Genomic DNA, 18,047 nt, shown 5'->3' with positions numbered 1-18,047 from the left:
TCAATCTTAGAAAATTAAACTAAAAAAAGAACGTTCAAACCTCCCCACGCACGAATCATGATACGAACAAACCCACATCCATGAATTCGACTTAGTTGCCCGCCAAAAAAAAGAGAGCGCCGATACTTCAGATGCCTAAAAAACAGTTCGCATCAGTCACATTCAATCCTACCCGAACAGTTCGAAGGTCGTCTTCCTCCTCCCACTATCTTCCTCAACGCATGATCCAATCCAGCAGCCCTTGCGCAATCAGACCCAACCATCCTATTACCCGCGGCTGGCGGGCGCTACCGTGTGCCACCTCGCCGACCCGCCCTCTCCCCGCCGTCGTGCTGGACGTCGCCCCTGCTATTCCTCTAAGTCGCGCCCAGATGAACAACTCCGCCACCCCACCCCACCCCACCCCTCCCGCCCTCCACCCCTGGTTACGTTACGGACTAGCTCCTGCCGGCTCCCACTCATACACGACTTGGCCTCGCCGTGGCCGGCGCTCCTCACATCGTCCTTGCCTTCGGCCTAAAGTGACTGGGGTCACGACAAATTTCAGGCACATGATATTTAGCAAAAATGATAAAAAATCGACTGTACCAAAAAAGAATCAAATGACCGAAGAACGGCGAACACGAGTAAATAAATTAAAATGGTGGAGTTGGTACCGCACATTGCACAATCTGAAAGCTCAAACACGCCAAACTTGCACAACAAAAGCTCTCTGGAACAGAAATGACACAACCGGAAGACATGACAGTTGTGACGGAAGCAACACAACACTAAACCAAGAGTACATCGGAAAGGAGACGGTAGAAGCAAGAGTACGCCTTCTACACCGCTTGCGACTGCTGTTGAGCGACAGCAGGCTGGCCGATCGCGATGCCGTCGTGCTTGGTCTCGCCCGCCGACGACGGCCCCGCCACGGCGCCCAGGGTAGCGGTAGTACCAGCACCCGCCGCCGCCGCCATCGCCACGTAAAGCACGATGTAAGATATGATCCCGAGCACGGTGGCGAGGATGCTCAGAATGGCGCCCATCCTGAAGACGCCGTCCTTGAGGTAGGTACATCCCTGGCCCTGTGGAGTTCTGCGGGTCATGGGGGCATTCCCGAACGCACCTTGCAAGAAGAACCACTCCGCGATCAACGCTGCTATCCTGCACACACATACACAACATATTCATCACCCGTTGATTTGATCGTCGTCACCTCCATCGATCGAACGAACCCTCGACATGCCTACCAGTGGCTTCCACTGTGCCACACATGCATCATGTATGGACTATGAGCACGGAAGCTCACCATGAGACGAGGCAGAGAAGGGCGCCAAGGCCAATGACCCTCTTGGACCTGGAACGCTTGGACCCGGAGAAGCCGGCGCCCCGAGGCTTGCAGCAGCCGCAGCAGCCGCCGACGGCGGAGGCGGTGATCTGGGCCACCAGCAGCAGGAGGGCCGCCACTAGCCCCAGTGCGTATGCCGGGTTGTCAGGGTACACGCACTCGTTTCTGGATATCTTGATGTCATTCGGCTGCGCGCCACAAGCGTCGCCGGTCCGTTTTAGTTTTCTTCAGATGCATACTACTACGTACTACTCCCTCCATTCAGAATTACTTGTCGTAGAAATGGATCTATCTAGACGTATTTTAGTTTTAGATACATCTATTTTCAAGACAAATAATTTCGAACCGAGGGAGTACTTAGATTACGAGACTACTAGTGTACTTACCGTGAGCTTGGCGCCCTCGGCGATCAACCCCAGCACAGCGCTTGCCACCCCAAAAACCGCTACCACGACGGACAAGATGATCACGCCCGTCTTCATTTCTCTCGCTGATGTTTCAGTTGATGTCTCGCTCTCGTTGGCTGCTTCCTCTTTTGGTCCCAGATTACTAAGATCGGGAAGCCGCCGTGTGAGATGGATGGATACAAGCCGTGTTCTGATGCTTTATATACGGAGCACGTCGCATGCTCTATTAGTTTTCCACGACAGGTGCAATCACGCGTACTCTTTTGTCCATAAGCAAACGAACAAACATTGTCTCGCACTGGCTGGCGAGGACCGCGAGGTTAAGGCTCACGATCATGCATAGTCGTATCCGAAAGGATCATCTAACGACAAGCCTGGAATGCCTAATGATGACCCAGCTGCTGGTTTAAGCAAAGGAGACCCTTTTATTGCCATTTAGCTGTATGTAAGTGGCATGAAATTTTATTGCGGGTCAGTCGATCGAGAGTAGTTTTCTACACCCAGGCTCGGTGCATCCACGCAAGAAAATGTATCAAAACATTTTAAAACATTCTGAAACTTTGTGCGAATGATTATCAACAAATGTTATGGGCGTTTGCAAAACTTGATGTTCAAATAACATTCGAGGAGCTCTCTATAAAAAAGACTTTTTTATAGAGAACTCCTCGAATTTTATTTGACCACAAAACTATGCACGCCCCCATAACATTTGTTGATTATCATTCCCACAAAGTTTCAGAATTTTTTGCTATGTCTTCTTACGTGGGTGCACCATGGGTGCACGGAAGATGGGTGCAGCCACTACTTTCTTCAGTCGATTTTGTGTGCCGTTGATCTTGCTTTGCGATTCTTATTTTGTTTCCCTAGTTTGTTCTATGAGGTGCTTGGATTGTGTTAATAAACAAAGCCCATTACCAGGTGCGACCCAGCTAATCCCTTTCCTTCATTTGTTTTTTCTGTTTTTATCTCCTTTTGCTTTTATTTTCATATTTCTTTATTACTTGATTTTTTTGTTTTCTTTTGTGGGTATTTTTGGCATGTTGGGTGAGTCTAAATGTATGCACACAAATACTATATAATATATGCCAAAATTGCTTTATTATATTATTAATTTTTGCATATTAAAAAAGCGATTTCAGTGTAAAGTTGTGTGTGTGTGTGTTATTTTTCTTATTAAAGGATAATACCTATGCCACTAATTTATTCTTCCTTACAAAAATTTTTAGTTTAGCTTAGTTATTTTCTTCTACAAGGGTATTACAAATGCCACTAATTAATTCCTTTTGTAGGAAATTTATTATTTGCAAAAATTACATTATCATATGTTTATTCTTGCGTATTTAAAAAAGCGCAATTTGTGTATATTGTGTGTAATCTTTTTATTTTTGCACATATTTTCATTTTCTTAAAGGGTAGTACTTATGCCACAAATTCATTCTTTTATAGAAAACTTCATTTTTTTATATTATTTTTTAGTATATTAGTGTAGGGGAATGAGAAGTCCAGAGAAAGTAGAAGTTTTTATTTTATATTATTTACCCATAGTTGCATAATATTAATTTCGGTTTAAATGTGTGTTTGTTTAATTTAGGGTTAATTCACTCCAATGATTCATTTTTGCTTACCAAGAAGTTTGCAATTCTTTATTTTTCCTCTGTTCAAATTGTCATGTGCAAAGTGAACTAGTATGTGAAGTAAGTCAAATTCATACGTAGTGTGGGATTCAAGTACACATAAAAATTACGGAGCTCTTGCTGATCTACACATGAAAGAAGTACCAGCCCTATGCATGAATTTCAATGTCCATTGCACACCATGTGCTACAGTTGGGCGTTGAAGTCAAAAAAGAAGTGAGCAGCTAGTACGACCGATCGAGTAGGAAGTATGCAGACATGCGAGCAAATCGACTAATGCGATTTGTAGTGAATCGACTGACTCTAAAAGAAAAATCAGTCAACTTACCATGTGCTACAGCCGGTCCCCTTTTTTGCAAATGTTAAGCAAAGACGTAACCATGCGGATACCTCCTGGCATGAAGCCCCGGTAGATTGCTTAATCAAAAGGGACATGCTCTAACTGACAAGTTGTGGTGCGTGTAGCTAGGCGGCGGTCGCTGATTGCATAACTTTTTTTTCTTCTGAAAGGGGATACCCCCAGCTCTGCTCATCGTAATGCACACAACCATTTTATTAAATCACAATTCAAAGCACATAACTATTAGATAAGATGGGAAAAAAAGATCACAACTGATAAGTGATGAGGTTACATGATTCAGACCCATAATCTATTATTGACACGCCAACCAAACTAGTCGAATAATTGCGTTCCGACCATCTCCAGATGGTTGTACCCAAAGGACATATGCTCTTGGTCATCCACATGCTGCACTAATGGCCACATACAGATTGTTGCCGTAGCCTTAGAGATAACCAGCAATTTTTCTTGTACAGATGATCTGTTAAAAATGCAATCATTTCGACAGTTCCAAATTGCCCATAGAAGAGCACAAACTCTCACTCGGACGTGTCCCTTGAGTTTTGGGTGGATACCACCCAACCGGTTTCCAAACAAATTCAGTATGCTCGTTGGTAGTAACAAATTACATCAGAAAAAGATTGCAAATTGACAAGACAGAAAAAGATGATGAATTGTTTCCTCTTGACACACAAGTAACTGTTTTGCTACATTGTCAATTTCATGTTGTCATTTAGTAAGAATGAACCCCCTCTGCAAAACCTACATGAATACTTTAGTCTTAACCAGGACTTTGGTTTTAAAATATTATGTCTATGAAAACTAGGCTCATAATTAATGAGGTTCACATAAGACTAGACAGTGAAGACAGTACAAGGTTGTCAGAATCGCGATTCTGTTATACGATTCTACGACTTTACGATCCAAACTAACCCGTATGATTCTACGATTTTAGTTCTTAGAATCTACGACTTTACGATCTTGATAGTGAAGATTCTACGATTTGCGATCCTACCATCGAAGCTCCGATCCGATTCATAATCGCGATTCTGACAACCTTGGAAGACACTATTGCTATTCAACCTCCATCGAAATACGTCTGGCATATGTGATAAATTGATATCAATCTCCGTATTAAATGGTGTCACACTGTTCATTTATCATCAATTAAAATCCCTATAAAATTGAATATTCAAGGGATTTGCCTTGAGCATTGAGGCCAACAAAGCCTCTTTTTTCTGCACAATATTACATAGGGATAGTAACTACTTGTGCAAACCGTTTTCGGATGTAGGTAAACTAATTAACAAGTAGGATAAGACCTGCATCTATCAAGTTCTCGGCTGATATATATGCTCGATTGAGTTTTTTTCTTCTTAACCACAAATAATTTTCTTCTTAACCACAATCATTACACGTATAGTGCAAAGGAAGAACCGGAGTAGTTTTATTCTCAATGACATTGCGCCCTTTGCTTAAGTGTCATCAACGAAGATCACAAATTCATACTATTGAGACTTCTATTATGTGAAGGAATACCCGAGTTCCCCTCGCTCACCACAAGCGGCTGGAGAGGAAGGAAGCGGTGAGATCTCAGCCACCTCTCAAAGCCTGGTTTCCCATCTTGCCGGCTCTTTGCTCTTTCCACCTGATGTTTGTCCATGCAAGATTCAGAGAAACCCTAGCGATGACAACATGTTGCCTATGGTGGGAAAGAAGAAAATGGGCACACAGGAAATTCGTGCAAACATCAGCTCGAATTTTCATGTCAGTGCTAATTCTCGCGTCAAATTTCCCGATGACAATTCACTATATGCCAAATTGAAGCGTGGTGGGTAGTCCAAGCCAATTTGTGGATATGTCAAGCACAACGTTGATGCAACATTTGACCCAGATTCACTACTAGGACCGGTTCGTGCGGTGCGAGCAAGAGAATTGGAATATATGTTGATGCTTTCACGGAAGAAGCCATTGCACCGAGATTTGGCCTGAATCTAGCACAAACTATCAAGATGCAATAAAATGGTGGTTAACTCTAATTTTTTTGATGAGACCAAAACCATTCAAGAAGGTGGATACCTCGCATGTATCGTAGTAGCAATAATTGAGGATCACATGTCACTTGAGTTATCACATGCAATGTTTGATTACTATATGTGGGAGTCGACTAGTAGCTCATGAACTAGCTAGACTTGGTTCTCGCCCCAAAAAATGCTAGACTTATGGGTTACCTTCACAAATTGCATATACAGGCTAACATATTCTACTTTTATTGCACTAGGGCTATTTCTCGCTTAGTGCAAGCCCTACACTAGTCTCACCTGAATGATTTTTCCCACATGTCATTACTGGGTCGCCCCGTTTCTTCTCTTCGTGGCAAGCGAACCAAAAGAGGCTTGCTCATTCACTCGTTGTAGTTGTTTCTGGGTTTTTCTTCTTGTTGTTGTATACTGGTTGGACATGACCAATTTTCACCGGCTTTTTACTCTTTCCTTTTTCTGTGTTTTTTTGCTGTTCATTGGGTTTATATTTTTTCTTTCCCCCTTTTGTGCCGTCTTTAAGGTTTTCTTTACCGTTTTCCATGTTTACTTTTTTCTTTCTTTTTCTGTGTGATTTCTTTACGGTTTTCATTGGTTTCCTTTATTTTTCTTTCTTTCTTTTTCTGTGTTTTCTTTATGGTTCTCTTCATTTTATTTTTTGATTTCTTTTCTTTGTTTTTCAATGTGTTTTTGTTACGGTTTTCATTGGTTTTCTTCATTTCATTGATATTTTTATGTCTTTCTTACCTTTTTGTGTTTTTCTTTACGATTTTCTTTGATTTTTCTTTTTTCCCTTTTTTGTCTTTTTCTTTACATTTTCCTTTGGGTTTCATTTTTTTTTGAATTTTTCTATTTAAATTCATGTCTACCACCTTGTACATTTTTTGCATAAAGACACTTTTGATATACATTTAAACTTTTTCAAATACATGATTAACATTTTTCATAAAGTATTCTTTGAAGTTTGCCCTTTTTCATATACATTGTATATTTTTTGTATACACAACAAAAAATGGTTTTATACATGTTTGTACATTTTATGTAAACATATGAAACATGTGATATGCGTTTAATATTTTCCAAATATATGATTAACATTTATTTACAGACATGTTTTGATGTCTGCTTTTTTTCATACACATTGTATAATTTTCATATGTACCATATTTTTTATAATAGTTTAACATATTTTAAATGCATGCTTAAATTTTTTCAAACACATTAGTTGAACATTTTATTTAATATGCATTAATTGTTTTTCAAACACACATTGAAATGTTTTAAAACTAAGTGAACATTTTTTACAATTGTATGTTTTTTAAATATCATGAAAATATTTTTTAAACGAGTTAACATTTTGTAAATGTATATTTTTAAATTGTATTTGAATTACACGAATATTTTTTATGTTTTTGAAATGCGTGGACACTTTGTAAATTTCACAAACATTTTTTTGAAAGCTATCAACATTTGTCAAAACTTATGGTAACAAACAACTTGCACTGCTTTAACATTTTTCAAATTCACGAGTTTTCAATTGTTATAAGTAAATTAAGTATTATAATATATATCTATTTAGAGTTTGTCGAAAAATATATAAAAAAGAAAGAAAAGCCGAATAAACAAAGAAACATAAGTGTAAAAGGTATTAACTGGAAAGTTGGACCGGCAAATACTAGTGATTGAGAGGGCGCTCCTTTGGGAGAGATCTTGTGCAGTCTCACATGAAGCGCGTCCCTTTTATTGGCTCAAAAAACTAGAAAACCCTATTTGGTGCTCATTGCCACAAATTGTGGTCCAAACGCAGTGAGCGATCGAGCTCGGCCGACACATTTGACATATCCGCTGCTCTCAGTTTTGTAAACCTTTTCCTGTACGGTTTTGCCGGTTTTCAGAACCTTCTAGAAGGTTCTCTGAACCATTCTTTTCTTCTTTTCCGTTATTATTTTTCCTATTCAAAATTTCCCGATTTTCTTTTTCCCGTTCATTTTTTCATAATCCAAAAAAAGTGCCGTGGCTTTAGTTCAACTTTAGTTCATGAATTAGAAAAATTGTTCAGGTTTTGAACTTTTTCATAATTTCAAAAATTATTTGGGTTTGCGAAAATTATCCGTGTTTTTCATAAAATGTTCCCATCTTTCATATTTTCCATTAATTCAAAAATATCACATTTTAAAAAAAATGTTTACATTTTAAAGAATTGTTTGCTTATTTAAATTTGTACATAAATTAGAAAACTATTTGCATCTTTGAACAAAATGAGGAAGTTCAAAAATGCTCGTCTTTTTCAAAAATGATTTGTTCTTCAATAAAATGTTTGATTTTTTAAAAAAATTTGTTCATATTTTCAAATCTTGTCCAAGTTTTTTAAAACGTGAACAATTTTTATTGAATATGTACTATGTAGGTTGTAGATTGTTGTCCCACATCACCGTTCGCCACCGTACAACCTGGCAAGTAGGGCTTCTTATCATGTGACGGTACATGCAGCCTGATGGAGTGACCTTGGGCTTTGCCAAATGGCACAAAACTAGCAATCACTAGTTAAGGGGTATCTCTTGCTAAGAATGAGTAAAACTGATTTAGTGGTGACAAGCTGCATTATGCATCTGTGTCATTTGTCATCACCAAGAAGTTTAAGTGGGTTTTCAATGGTCTAAGTGAATGGGAGGACTGTTAAATACTTTTTTTGTGAGATTGATTTTTAGAATGAAATATCTGTTAAACCGTATGTTCAAATTACAGACTGTTTGCACCCTTGCATTCCTCGCGTCGAGATGTTCGGAATTAGATCCCATCGCATGTTGATATGTTTTGATGAATTTTTTTTACAAAACTTGTACTTACAAATATAACAAACTTGTGCTCCACAAATAACACAGGTATAACTCTCCGAGACAACATACTTGTACTCCCTCACTGGTACTACTCTGATCGCATGTAATGCAACTTGTGCTTCATGCGAAACTATCACTCCCCATATGATTCTCACGTGATGGACCCTGTACTTCCTCAACGCTAGGCGCTGGCGCGCCGGCCCAAATTTGGGCCGGTCACACCCGGTACGTTCGATAAAATCCCTTTTAGCCGTCAGATTCAGGTCGCTTTCGTCCCCATCATACCGTTTCTACCCTGCAAATCATGCGAGCACGCATGGCAGGCGCCAGCGCCATGGACGAGCGACCTAACCCGCTGGATCTCCGCCGCTAGTCGGATCTCCATCGCTCCACGCCTCTCTCCGCAGCTCCAATTCGCCGGCGTAGCACATCCTCCTCATCTCCCGTACTCCTCGCCGAATGTAGCTCATCCAAACATCGTTTCCAGCAACTCCCGTAGGCACCACCCATCATAGCACGACATCGCCGCTGTCGAACTGCACCATCTCGTTCCAACAAAAAACACATTTCAGCCCAAAAAGAACTCCGATGGGTAGTTGCAGCAAAACCAAAACTGGTTCCAGCAAAAAAGCAAAAGGTTTTCAGCAAAAAATGACTTGAGGAACTAGCAACCCAGTAAATTGCTTGAAGCAAAAAAGTTCCCTGATTCCAGTAAAAATTAACGCGATTCCAGCAGAAATGCGTCGCCGCCTCTTGATCGTAGCAAATAATCTCAACCAACAAAAAAACTTCGGAAGGTAGCAAATAATCTCAACCAACAAAAAACTTCAGAAGTTGCCGTCGCAGCAAAATCATTTGCCGGTTCCAGCAAAAAAAAGACCCAGATCCAGCAAAAAATGACTTGGTTCCAGCAAAAAAGATGAATTGAGCTGAGCAGAAGCTGGAACCGGTGATTAAAAAAGAACATGGTTTCAACAAAAATGGCCTCTGCTTGTAACATCCCCAGCCAGTGGTTCCAGCAAAAATCCAGCCGGAGGTCAAAGCTTTACCAACAAAAATCTCCAATATTAGGTTGGAGCAGGAAAAATTACCGGTTCCAGTAAAATCGAACCACGGTAGCAATTTTTAGGCTTGTTCCGGCAAAATCAAGACAAGATGGTAGCAAGAATTAGGACCGGTTCCAGCAAAAAAAGAACATAGTTGCTGCAAAAATCTCCCCTGCTTGTAACATCCTCACCAGTGGTTCCAGCAAAAATCCAGCCGGAGGTTGAAGCTTTATCTACAAGAATGGTCGTTGTCGGGCACTAGGCTGGCTGGTTCCAGCCAAGCACGCGGTGGGGGGGGGGGGGGGGGGGGGGGGGGGGGGGGGGGGGGGGGGAGGGGGGGAGGAGATGCTACGGCGGAGCAACAACAAACTAGTGCTCTCATGGCTACTGGTGGAATGGAGAGAGAGAGAGAGAGAGAGAGAGAGAGGAGGAATCGAGCTTGAGAGGGCTTCTATGGTGAGAGAGATTTGATGAAGATAGATGCTGGTGCGGTTGAGGATAAGGTGGGGAAAAGGTAGTGGTGTGGTGCGGCTGAGGATAAGGTAGGGAAAAGGTAGTGGTGCGGTGGGGAAAGAGAGCGGTGCGGGGCCATGAGTCAGGTCGTGTGTCTTGAGCGATCCGCTGAAAACTCAGTCGGCGCCCCGGCGTAAAACGTTTTCCATGAAACAAGTACTTCCCGCATAATGTAACATGTACTCTTGCGTAATCTGTACTTCCCACGGTTAATAAAAGAACTAAAAAGGCAAACCAGGGGAAAAAAGAAGGAAAAAGCCAATATTAAAAAGAGGAACATGGAAAGAAAGGGAAAAACCACCAATCCTCCAGTTTTTTAGACAAGACGCTTGAAGTCATTTTATAATTGAAAAATATTATCAAGAATAATGGTGAACAATGCAATGGAATGACACCAAACTACAAAACGACTAGAAAAATATATTAAAATTACATCAAAAATCATGCTGACCGTCTTCTTCCATTGACTGTATGCAGTCGGCCGAAGTTTAAAAATCACACTGAAATAACGGTAAGAAAAATTGGTATCACTTGGGCATCGCCCCATGTAACGTGGCTTGCAATTCTTCAACATCAGTCTGGATGGTAGAAGCAAGAGTACGCCCTCTACACAGCTTGCGCGTGTTGTTGAGCGGCAACAGGGTGGCCGATCGCGATCCCGTCAAGCCTGATCTCGCCTGCCGACGACGGCCCCGCCACGGCCCCCATGGTAGTATTAGCACCAGCCGCCGCCGCGTAAAGCATGATATAAGATATGATCCCGAACACGGTGGCGACGATGCTCAGAATAGCCCCCATCATGAAGACGCCGTCATTGACGGCGTGACACCCCCGGCCCTGGCTAGTTTCGCGCGTCATGGGGATGTTCATCGCCGCACCTACCAAGAAGAACCGCTCCGCGATCAACGCCATTATCCTGCACACAATTCGCAACATATCCATCGCCGTTGAATTGGCGTCAGCTCGATCGAATCCTCGACATGCCTCTTATGAGAACGGAAGCTCACCATGAGAGGACGCAGAGGGCGGTGCCAGTGGCCCGCTTGGACTTGGCAACGGGCTTGGACCCGGAGAAGCCGGCGCCCCGGGGCTTGCAGCTGCCGCAGCAACCGCCGACGGTCGAGGCGGTGATCTGGGCCAACAGCAGCAGGAGGGCCGCCAGCAGCGCCAGTGCGTATGCCGGGTTGTCAGGGTACACGCACTCGTTGCTGTACACCTCAATGTCATTCCGCTGCGCGCCACGAAGGATCGCAAGCGCGCGGATCAGTTCAGTTTGCTTGAGATGGACGGAGCCACTACCATTCTACTACTTACCGTGAGCTTGGTGCCCTCGGCGATGAACCCCAGGACGGCACTTGCGACCCCAAACAACGCTACCACGACACACAAGACGATCACGGTAATCTTCATTTCTCTAACAACCTCACGACTTCCTTTTTTGGTCCGTCGTCCGAGATAGTGACTGCGTGAGGTGATGGATGGGTATGAAAGCCATGATCAAATGTTCTGATGCTTATATAGAGGACGCTGGTCAGGTCGGTCACGGTCAGGCTATTAGTTTTCCACGAAGGTGCCTCTTCACGCGTATTGTTTCATTTTGTCCGCAAACAGCGTCTCGAACCTGCTGGCGAGAACTGCGAGGTTAAGGCTGACGATCGTACATAGTCGTATCCGAAAAACAACATCTCATGACAAGCCTGGTTACGTAGATACTCCCTCCATTTTATAATGTAGTGCTTTTTCTATTCCCGTGTTTTAATTTTGATCGTAAATTTAACTACCAAGACCGATTGCGGCGGGAGCAAAAATTATATCAATGAATTCGTATTCAAAAGAAGTTTTCAATTATATAATTTTTTCTCCTGCCGCAGTTGATCTTGTTGGTTAAATTTATGGTCAAAGTTGAACCTCGAAAAATGCGGGCGCATTATATTTTGGAATGGAGGAAGTATCTAGCAACACAAGGCGTGTGCATCTGCCAACTTTGTGATTGATGCTGACCGCTGATTACGAGTGTTCTGGAAGCCGATATGCTGTGTACTGTACACTCACAGAAACAGGAAGGCAAAACACACACTCTTGACAGATTATGTAAACCCTCTATCTTGAATCTTTTCAAACCGGCCCTTCAAAACAACAATTGGCATTCCTTGCAGAGGGCCAAAACTCTTTCCTCCTCCAAAAGAACAGACCACTAGCTTTCCTCCTCCCCATGTCGGCGTAGCCGCCGGTTCGCCCCATCTTCAATGGCCTTTGGGCCATGGAGGTGCGAAGGACCTCGGCCCTTCGCTGATGGGAGGGATCCTGTTCCCGTTCTTATTAGGTTTAGTATCTTGACTGGGGTTGTGTGGCAATGGCGATGTCCCCATGTTCTATCCCGTCCCAATAGTGCGTCAAGCGTCATCGAAGAGCGTGTGGAGGTGTGTCTTCGTCGGATCTCGCGGGGTTCGGTTGGTGCTGGTCTTCGATGGATCTTTTTGAATCCGGTCTTTGTTTGTCTTTGTTTGAGTGTTTACATGTTTGATCCTTCTGATCTACGATTTTCTTTAACAACGATGGTGGCTATGGTGCGCTAGTCCTATGGAGCCTTAGTACGAGGACTTCTTGACTGTCTACTACAACAAGGTTTGCCCGGCTCCGGCGAGAGAGGAGCAATGACCGCGGTGCGCCTTCGGCTGGCTCCAGTGCTTGTAGTCCTTGCTATGTGGTCCATGAATCTGATTGTAATTTTATTACCTCAGGAGTTCTTTGTACTACTATGATTAAAGATGAATAGATTAGAAGTTTCTCACACCAAAAAATAACAGTTTAGTTTAACATTTCTGAGATTGGAGGGGAAATATAAAAGGCTTTTTTTAAAACCTTTTTTGGGCGACGTAGGAGTTCTTAAACAGCCCTTCAATTTTATTTTTGAATTTTTATAGCCCTTCAAAATAACAATCGGGCTTTAATATTTCTGGAATAAGGGGCGATATAAAAGGCTTTTGAAAACCTTTCTTAGACATCGTAGGAGTATACCTTGAATTGGTTCCTCTCGCTGCCGCCACCCAACAACCCCATCGATTTGGGGCTCCTGCTATCGCCAAACCGTTCCAAACTGTTTAGCTCCTCATCAATAACCAATTCCTACCTATACCCGCACCTGCTCCCTGAGCAGCCGATGCCACCATCAGAGATGGCATACATCAACACGACACTTCTGTAGCCCCTCCTCACTTCTCCCCCTCTCTCAAAGACAACCCCTTTCCCCCTTTCCACAGACAATTCCTCTCCCTACCGCATCCTGCGCCCCACGCTGTCGTCCCTACACCGGTGCCGAGCGGTGCTGTGGTGCAAGTTTGACACGCATGTTGCTCCTGTCATGCCGGATGAAGGGTAAAAAGTCCCTCGTGCAACCCCTCCTCCCTTTTCCAACCTTCACCGGTCATCCCTTCGTAAATTACATCAGCCACCAGGTGGACGCCGGCAAGAGTTTTGACCTTGTGCTTGCATGAAGAGGGGATTAAAATATGTGACAAGAACAAGTGGGCTCTGCCTGTTATTGTATAAGCAAAAAAACCTACATGTGGGAAATTTAAAGTAGCACAACACCTCCAAAACTTCAAAATGTTTTTAAATGCCACTTAAAACCATTAAAAATGCTCAAATTCAAGTGAGTCAAAAAATATGCACAATTTAGGCCAGAATGTCTCACATCACAACCGTTCGCCACCCTACATATTAGTCTAGCTAGTCAACTTTTCTCGGCACTATGTGGCAAATTTCTGTACTACTCTCATATAATCTATGTTGCCTTTCTTGAACTTGAATGACACACGGATGAAAGGGAAGAAAAAGCAGGTCTTGCAAAAGTGCAAGTATTGTATGATCAGCTCCAGAGAAAATCTGGCCCGTTGAGGGCTCTGGTAAACAGCTGGGCATTTTCGTGCATTTGACTTGAGCACATAATATGATACGACTAAGGGCCAGCTCCTTTTCAGATTCTTCAGAGTCAGATTCTAGAAAACTACCCATGGAATTCAAGTTCTTTCTAGAGATTATAGTATGATATTGTGTTATGAGTTGTGTGCTGAAATGCATGTAATGCAATTAGACTGAAACTGTGTGCTGAATTGCTAACACTTGGTTCTTTTGAACAGTTTCTCGTCGAATATGAGCACGAAAGCAATTTACGAATATCATAAAGTGCTAAATATTACAATTAAAAGGTAGTAATGTTTCCTTCCTAACAAAAGATGATGAACTACAAAATAGAAGGACTAATATCAAGATACGAGACTAACAACAACAACCTCACATGTTGAGGCCATGGTACCATCATCTTGGGATGTTTGAGTGTTTGCACGTGTAAAAGGCATGGGAGGTCACACATACACATCATTGTCAAACTTGTCAAAATACACACCACATAACCTGTTATCACGAATGCAGTTGTGGGGACACATGCATGCAGTGACGATTATCCTTTGGGTCTCCTGTTTGTACCGTGGTATGCCTAGGGGAACTTGCCATTTCATCTTGAGAACACCAAATGATCTTTCGGCGACGTTTCACAAAGAAGAATGGCAATGGTTGCATGTCTCGTGTCTTCCCTTCGGAGGGTGTTGTTGCAACTCTAGTACATGATACCGTTGCCCTTTGTATCGTGCTAGATATCCAACTCTGTTTGGATATCGGGAGGCCAAAAGGTAATATTTATCAACAATAAAACATGAATGGACATGAGAAATTTACAACGTAGCATCATGTATATAAGGATATGCGTACATACAAGATTACCTATTGGGGTTGTGAAAGATGATCATACTGAAATATAGCATTGCTCCATATATACACGTGAGGTATGAACAAACTAGGTCATCCAGGAACAACACGAGTGAATCTCACATCGAAATCACACACGGCCATGACATTTTCACTTGATGTGCACTTTGAGTTGCCACTATCTTTTTCCTTGCATTAAAGATTTCCACCGTACACACAAATGCCTCAATTTTAGCACTCTCACTTGCCATCTTCTTCATTCATCTTAGGAGTTGGCGAATAAGGATATGCCCTCTTCTTCGCACCCTTTGCACGAGTTAGGAAAGGTGTAAATTGGGCATCTCACCTTTACAGATGAAATCTTCCAAATTGACTTTAGAGGGATCACCTTGATATGTGGGAATTGGCACCCTCGCATGATCATTTGTGCAACAAGCATCAAACACCTCTCACATTTGATCCTTCTCCATGATTCGAGCAAACCAAAACATTGCAGCTTGTGGACGTGCCTGCAATCAAATAGCACAACTATACGTAAAATGCAATGATACCAGCAACATTACACACTATTTGTAATTATGACATGACAACAATGATATCTTTAACTCAATGGCCACCAATCATCGGTAGCATCAATGGTCTTCGTAAAGTGATACCTTCGTACGCCAAATGTCTTTTTTGAAGCAATGTCTTCCATATACTATAATTAGTTCCAGATGCACCCAACTTGTTTTTTAATTGCTGCCATGAATAGTTTCTGCTTGTGCGTTCATTGAACTTTCCATATCCACGTTCAGACAAACACGAGTCAAGGACGGTTATTTGCTTGCATTTCTCTATGCACACATCCATAAAGAAATGGTATGAGCTGCACTATCCCAATTTGCTTTGACTCCCTTGACTTTCTCCATTCACAACACATGTATACAATTTTTAATTTATACCATATATAATTTATATATCATTAGTGGCACCATCATTAACAGTACCAGTAAATTGTTGCAGCGGTACCATGTTTGACAACCACCAAATAAGTAACACTTCATTGACAATACCGACAATATCATTTTTGACAAGTACCAAATTAGTACCACCATTGAAACTGGTAGAAGATTTACACAACCGGTAAATTGACACTAGCAGGTTTAGCAACCACCATAACTAGTACATTCACACAACCACCATTGACATTAGCAAGTAGCAACAACAACAAATTGAGACAGAAGAAGAGAGGAAGAAGAGGGAAGAGCTCACATGCGTCAAGGGATCTTGTGGAGTCGAGCAAGGTGGCGCTACCTTTTGATGGTGATGCCGGGTGGGTCAGACGTCGGTGATGGTATCCTTAGACTTGGAACGACAGGGGAGGCGTGTTACAAGCGACACTCGGGGTCGGGGGCAGGGCAGCGTACGGCGTCGAGTTCGTGAGAGCGGGGTGAGAGACGGCATTGGCGGCAGGCGGGGAGGGAGGCTAGTTAGTCGAGGGAAAATTCCTATCTGGCACGGTGCCACCTGTGCTTGAACCCTAAAAAAATGGGTCTAGGGGGAGGAGGGTGGGGATAGAGGAGACAAGCAAGCAGTCGGCTAACTCGTTTACTATGGTTGTCTGGTTTTCGGCCTGTGTGGCATTTCCCCTGTAATTACTTGTTCAAATAGGGGGATTGCCACAAAATGAACCATTTTCTTTTGAGTGGGTGGCCAGAATCGGGGGTTTCATTTCAGATTGAATTACACAAGGTTTGTGACCAGATTCTTGGGGATTCCTATGGCAAAATTGTGTTATTTTGTGCTTCAGATTCTATAGAGCCAAAATCTGCATGATCGGGGTGAAAAGAACGTGCACTAGCCCTAAAGAGAGGTCACATACACGTTAGCTATCGCAAGTTAGCCCATCTGCGGTTCGTGCATTCGTTTTCTTCACTTTGCTGCGTAGTGCTACCTATTGAGCACTGCGTTGGATTTCCCCGAAGAGGAGAGGATGATGTAGCAAAGTAGCGTAAGTATTTCCCTCAGTTTTTGAGAACCAAGGTATCAATCTAGTAGGAGGCTACGCTCGAGTCCCTCGTACCTACACAAAAACAATAGCTCAACGCAACCAACGCACTTAGGGGTTGTCAATCCCTTCACAGTCACTTACGAAAGTGAGATCTAATAGAGATGATAAATAATATTTTTGGTATTTTTGGTATAGAGATGCAAAGTAAAAAGTAAAAGTCAAAGTAAAAGCAAAGCAATAATAAAGTGATGGAGATTAATATGATGAGAAAGAGACCCGGGGCCATAGGTTTCACTAGTGGCTTCTCTCAAGAGCATAAGTATTCTACGGTGAGTGAACAAATTACTGTTGAGCAATTGACAGAATTGAGCATAGTTATGAGAATATCTAGGTATGATCATGTATATAGGCATCACGTCCGAGACAAGTAGACTGACCTGCCTGCATCTACTACTATTACTCCCACTCATCGACCGCTATCCAGCATGCATCTAGAGTATTCAAGTTAAAAACAGAGTAACGCCTTAAGCAAGATGACCATGATGTAGAGGGATAGTTTCATGCAATATGATAAAAACCCCATCTTGTTATCCTCGATGGCAACAATACATACGTGCCTTGCTGCCCCTTCTATCACTGGGAAAGGACACCGCCAAGATTGAACCCAAAGCTAAGCACTTCTCCCATGGCAAGAACAACCAATCTAGTAGGCCAAACCAAACTGATAATTCGAAGAGACTTGCAAAGATAACCAATCATACATAAAAGAATTCAGAGAAGATTCAAAATTATTCATAGATAGACTTGATCATAAACCCACAATTCATCGGTCTCAACAAACACACCGCAAAAAGAAGATTACATCGAATAGATCTCCAAGAGAGGGGGAGAACATTGTATTGAGATCCAAAAAGAGAGAAGAAGCCATATAGCTACTAACTATGGACCCGTAGGTCTGAAGTGAACTACTCACACTTCATCGGAGGGGCTTGGATGATGATGTAAGAGCCCTCCGTGATCGATGCCCCCTCCAGCGGAGCTCCTAAACAGGCCCCAAGATGGGATCTCGTGGATACAGAAAGTTGCGGTGGTGGAATTAGGTTTTTGGCTCCGTCCCCGATCGTTTGGGGGTACGTAGGTATAT

The 18,047-nt window shown here is 42.6% G+C and overlaps 2 protein-coding genes and 1 long non-coding RNA gene across 3 annotated transcripts; all 3 read right to left on the bottom strand.

Annotated features, from left to right (window-relative positions):
* Positions 1-821: 821 nt before the first annotated feature.
* On the bottom strand, positions 822-1,812 carry LOC125532914. The gene is made up of 3 exons (XM_048696775.1): positions 1,717-1,812; positions 1,292-1,518; positions 822-1,146 (listed from the first exon to the last, which is right to left on the bottom strand). The coding sequence occupies exons 1-3, from the start codon at positions 1,810-1,812 to the stop codon at positions 822-824; spliced, it is 648 nt and encodes a 215-aa protein (XP_048552732.1).
* Positions 1,813-8,560: 6,748 nt separating this feature from the next.
* Positions 8,561-10,121, bottom strand: LOC125535606. Its single transcript, XR_007294739.1, has 2 exons — positions 9,825-10,121; positions 8,561-9,123 (listed from the first exon to the last, which is right to left on the bottom strand). It is a non-coding gene; the product is annotated as an uncharacterized LOC125535606 (long non-coding RNA).
* A 402-nt stretch (positions 10,122-10,523) lies between these two features.
* Positions 10,524-11,612, bottom strand: LOC125535595. The gene is made up of 3 exons (XM_048698664.1): positions 11,461-11,612; positions 11,154-11,377; positions 10,524-11,062 (listed from the first exon to the last, which is right to left on the bottom strand). Exons 1-3 carry the CDS (start codon positions 11,554-11,556, stop codon positions 10,753-10,755), a joined length of 630 nt encoding a protein of 209 aa, XP_048554621.1. The 5' UTR covers positions 11,557-11,612; the 3' UTR covers positions 10,524-10,752.
* Positions 11,613-18,047: the final 6,435 nt, after the last annotated feature.

Source organism: Triticum urartu, chromosome 1 (genome assembly GCF_003073215.2).
Source record: "Triticum urartu cultivar G1812 chromosome 1, Tu2.1, whole genome shotgun sequence".
Lineage (NCBI taxonomy): Eukaryota > Viridiplantae > Streptophyta > Magnoliopsida > Poales > Poaceae > Triticum > Triticum urartu.
The sequence above is the reverse complement of the archived record's forward strand: the minus strand, read 5'-3'. Positions and strand labels throughout refer to the sequence as shown.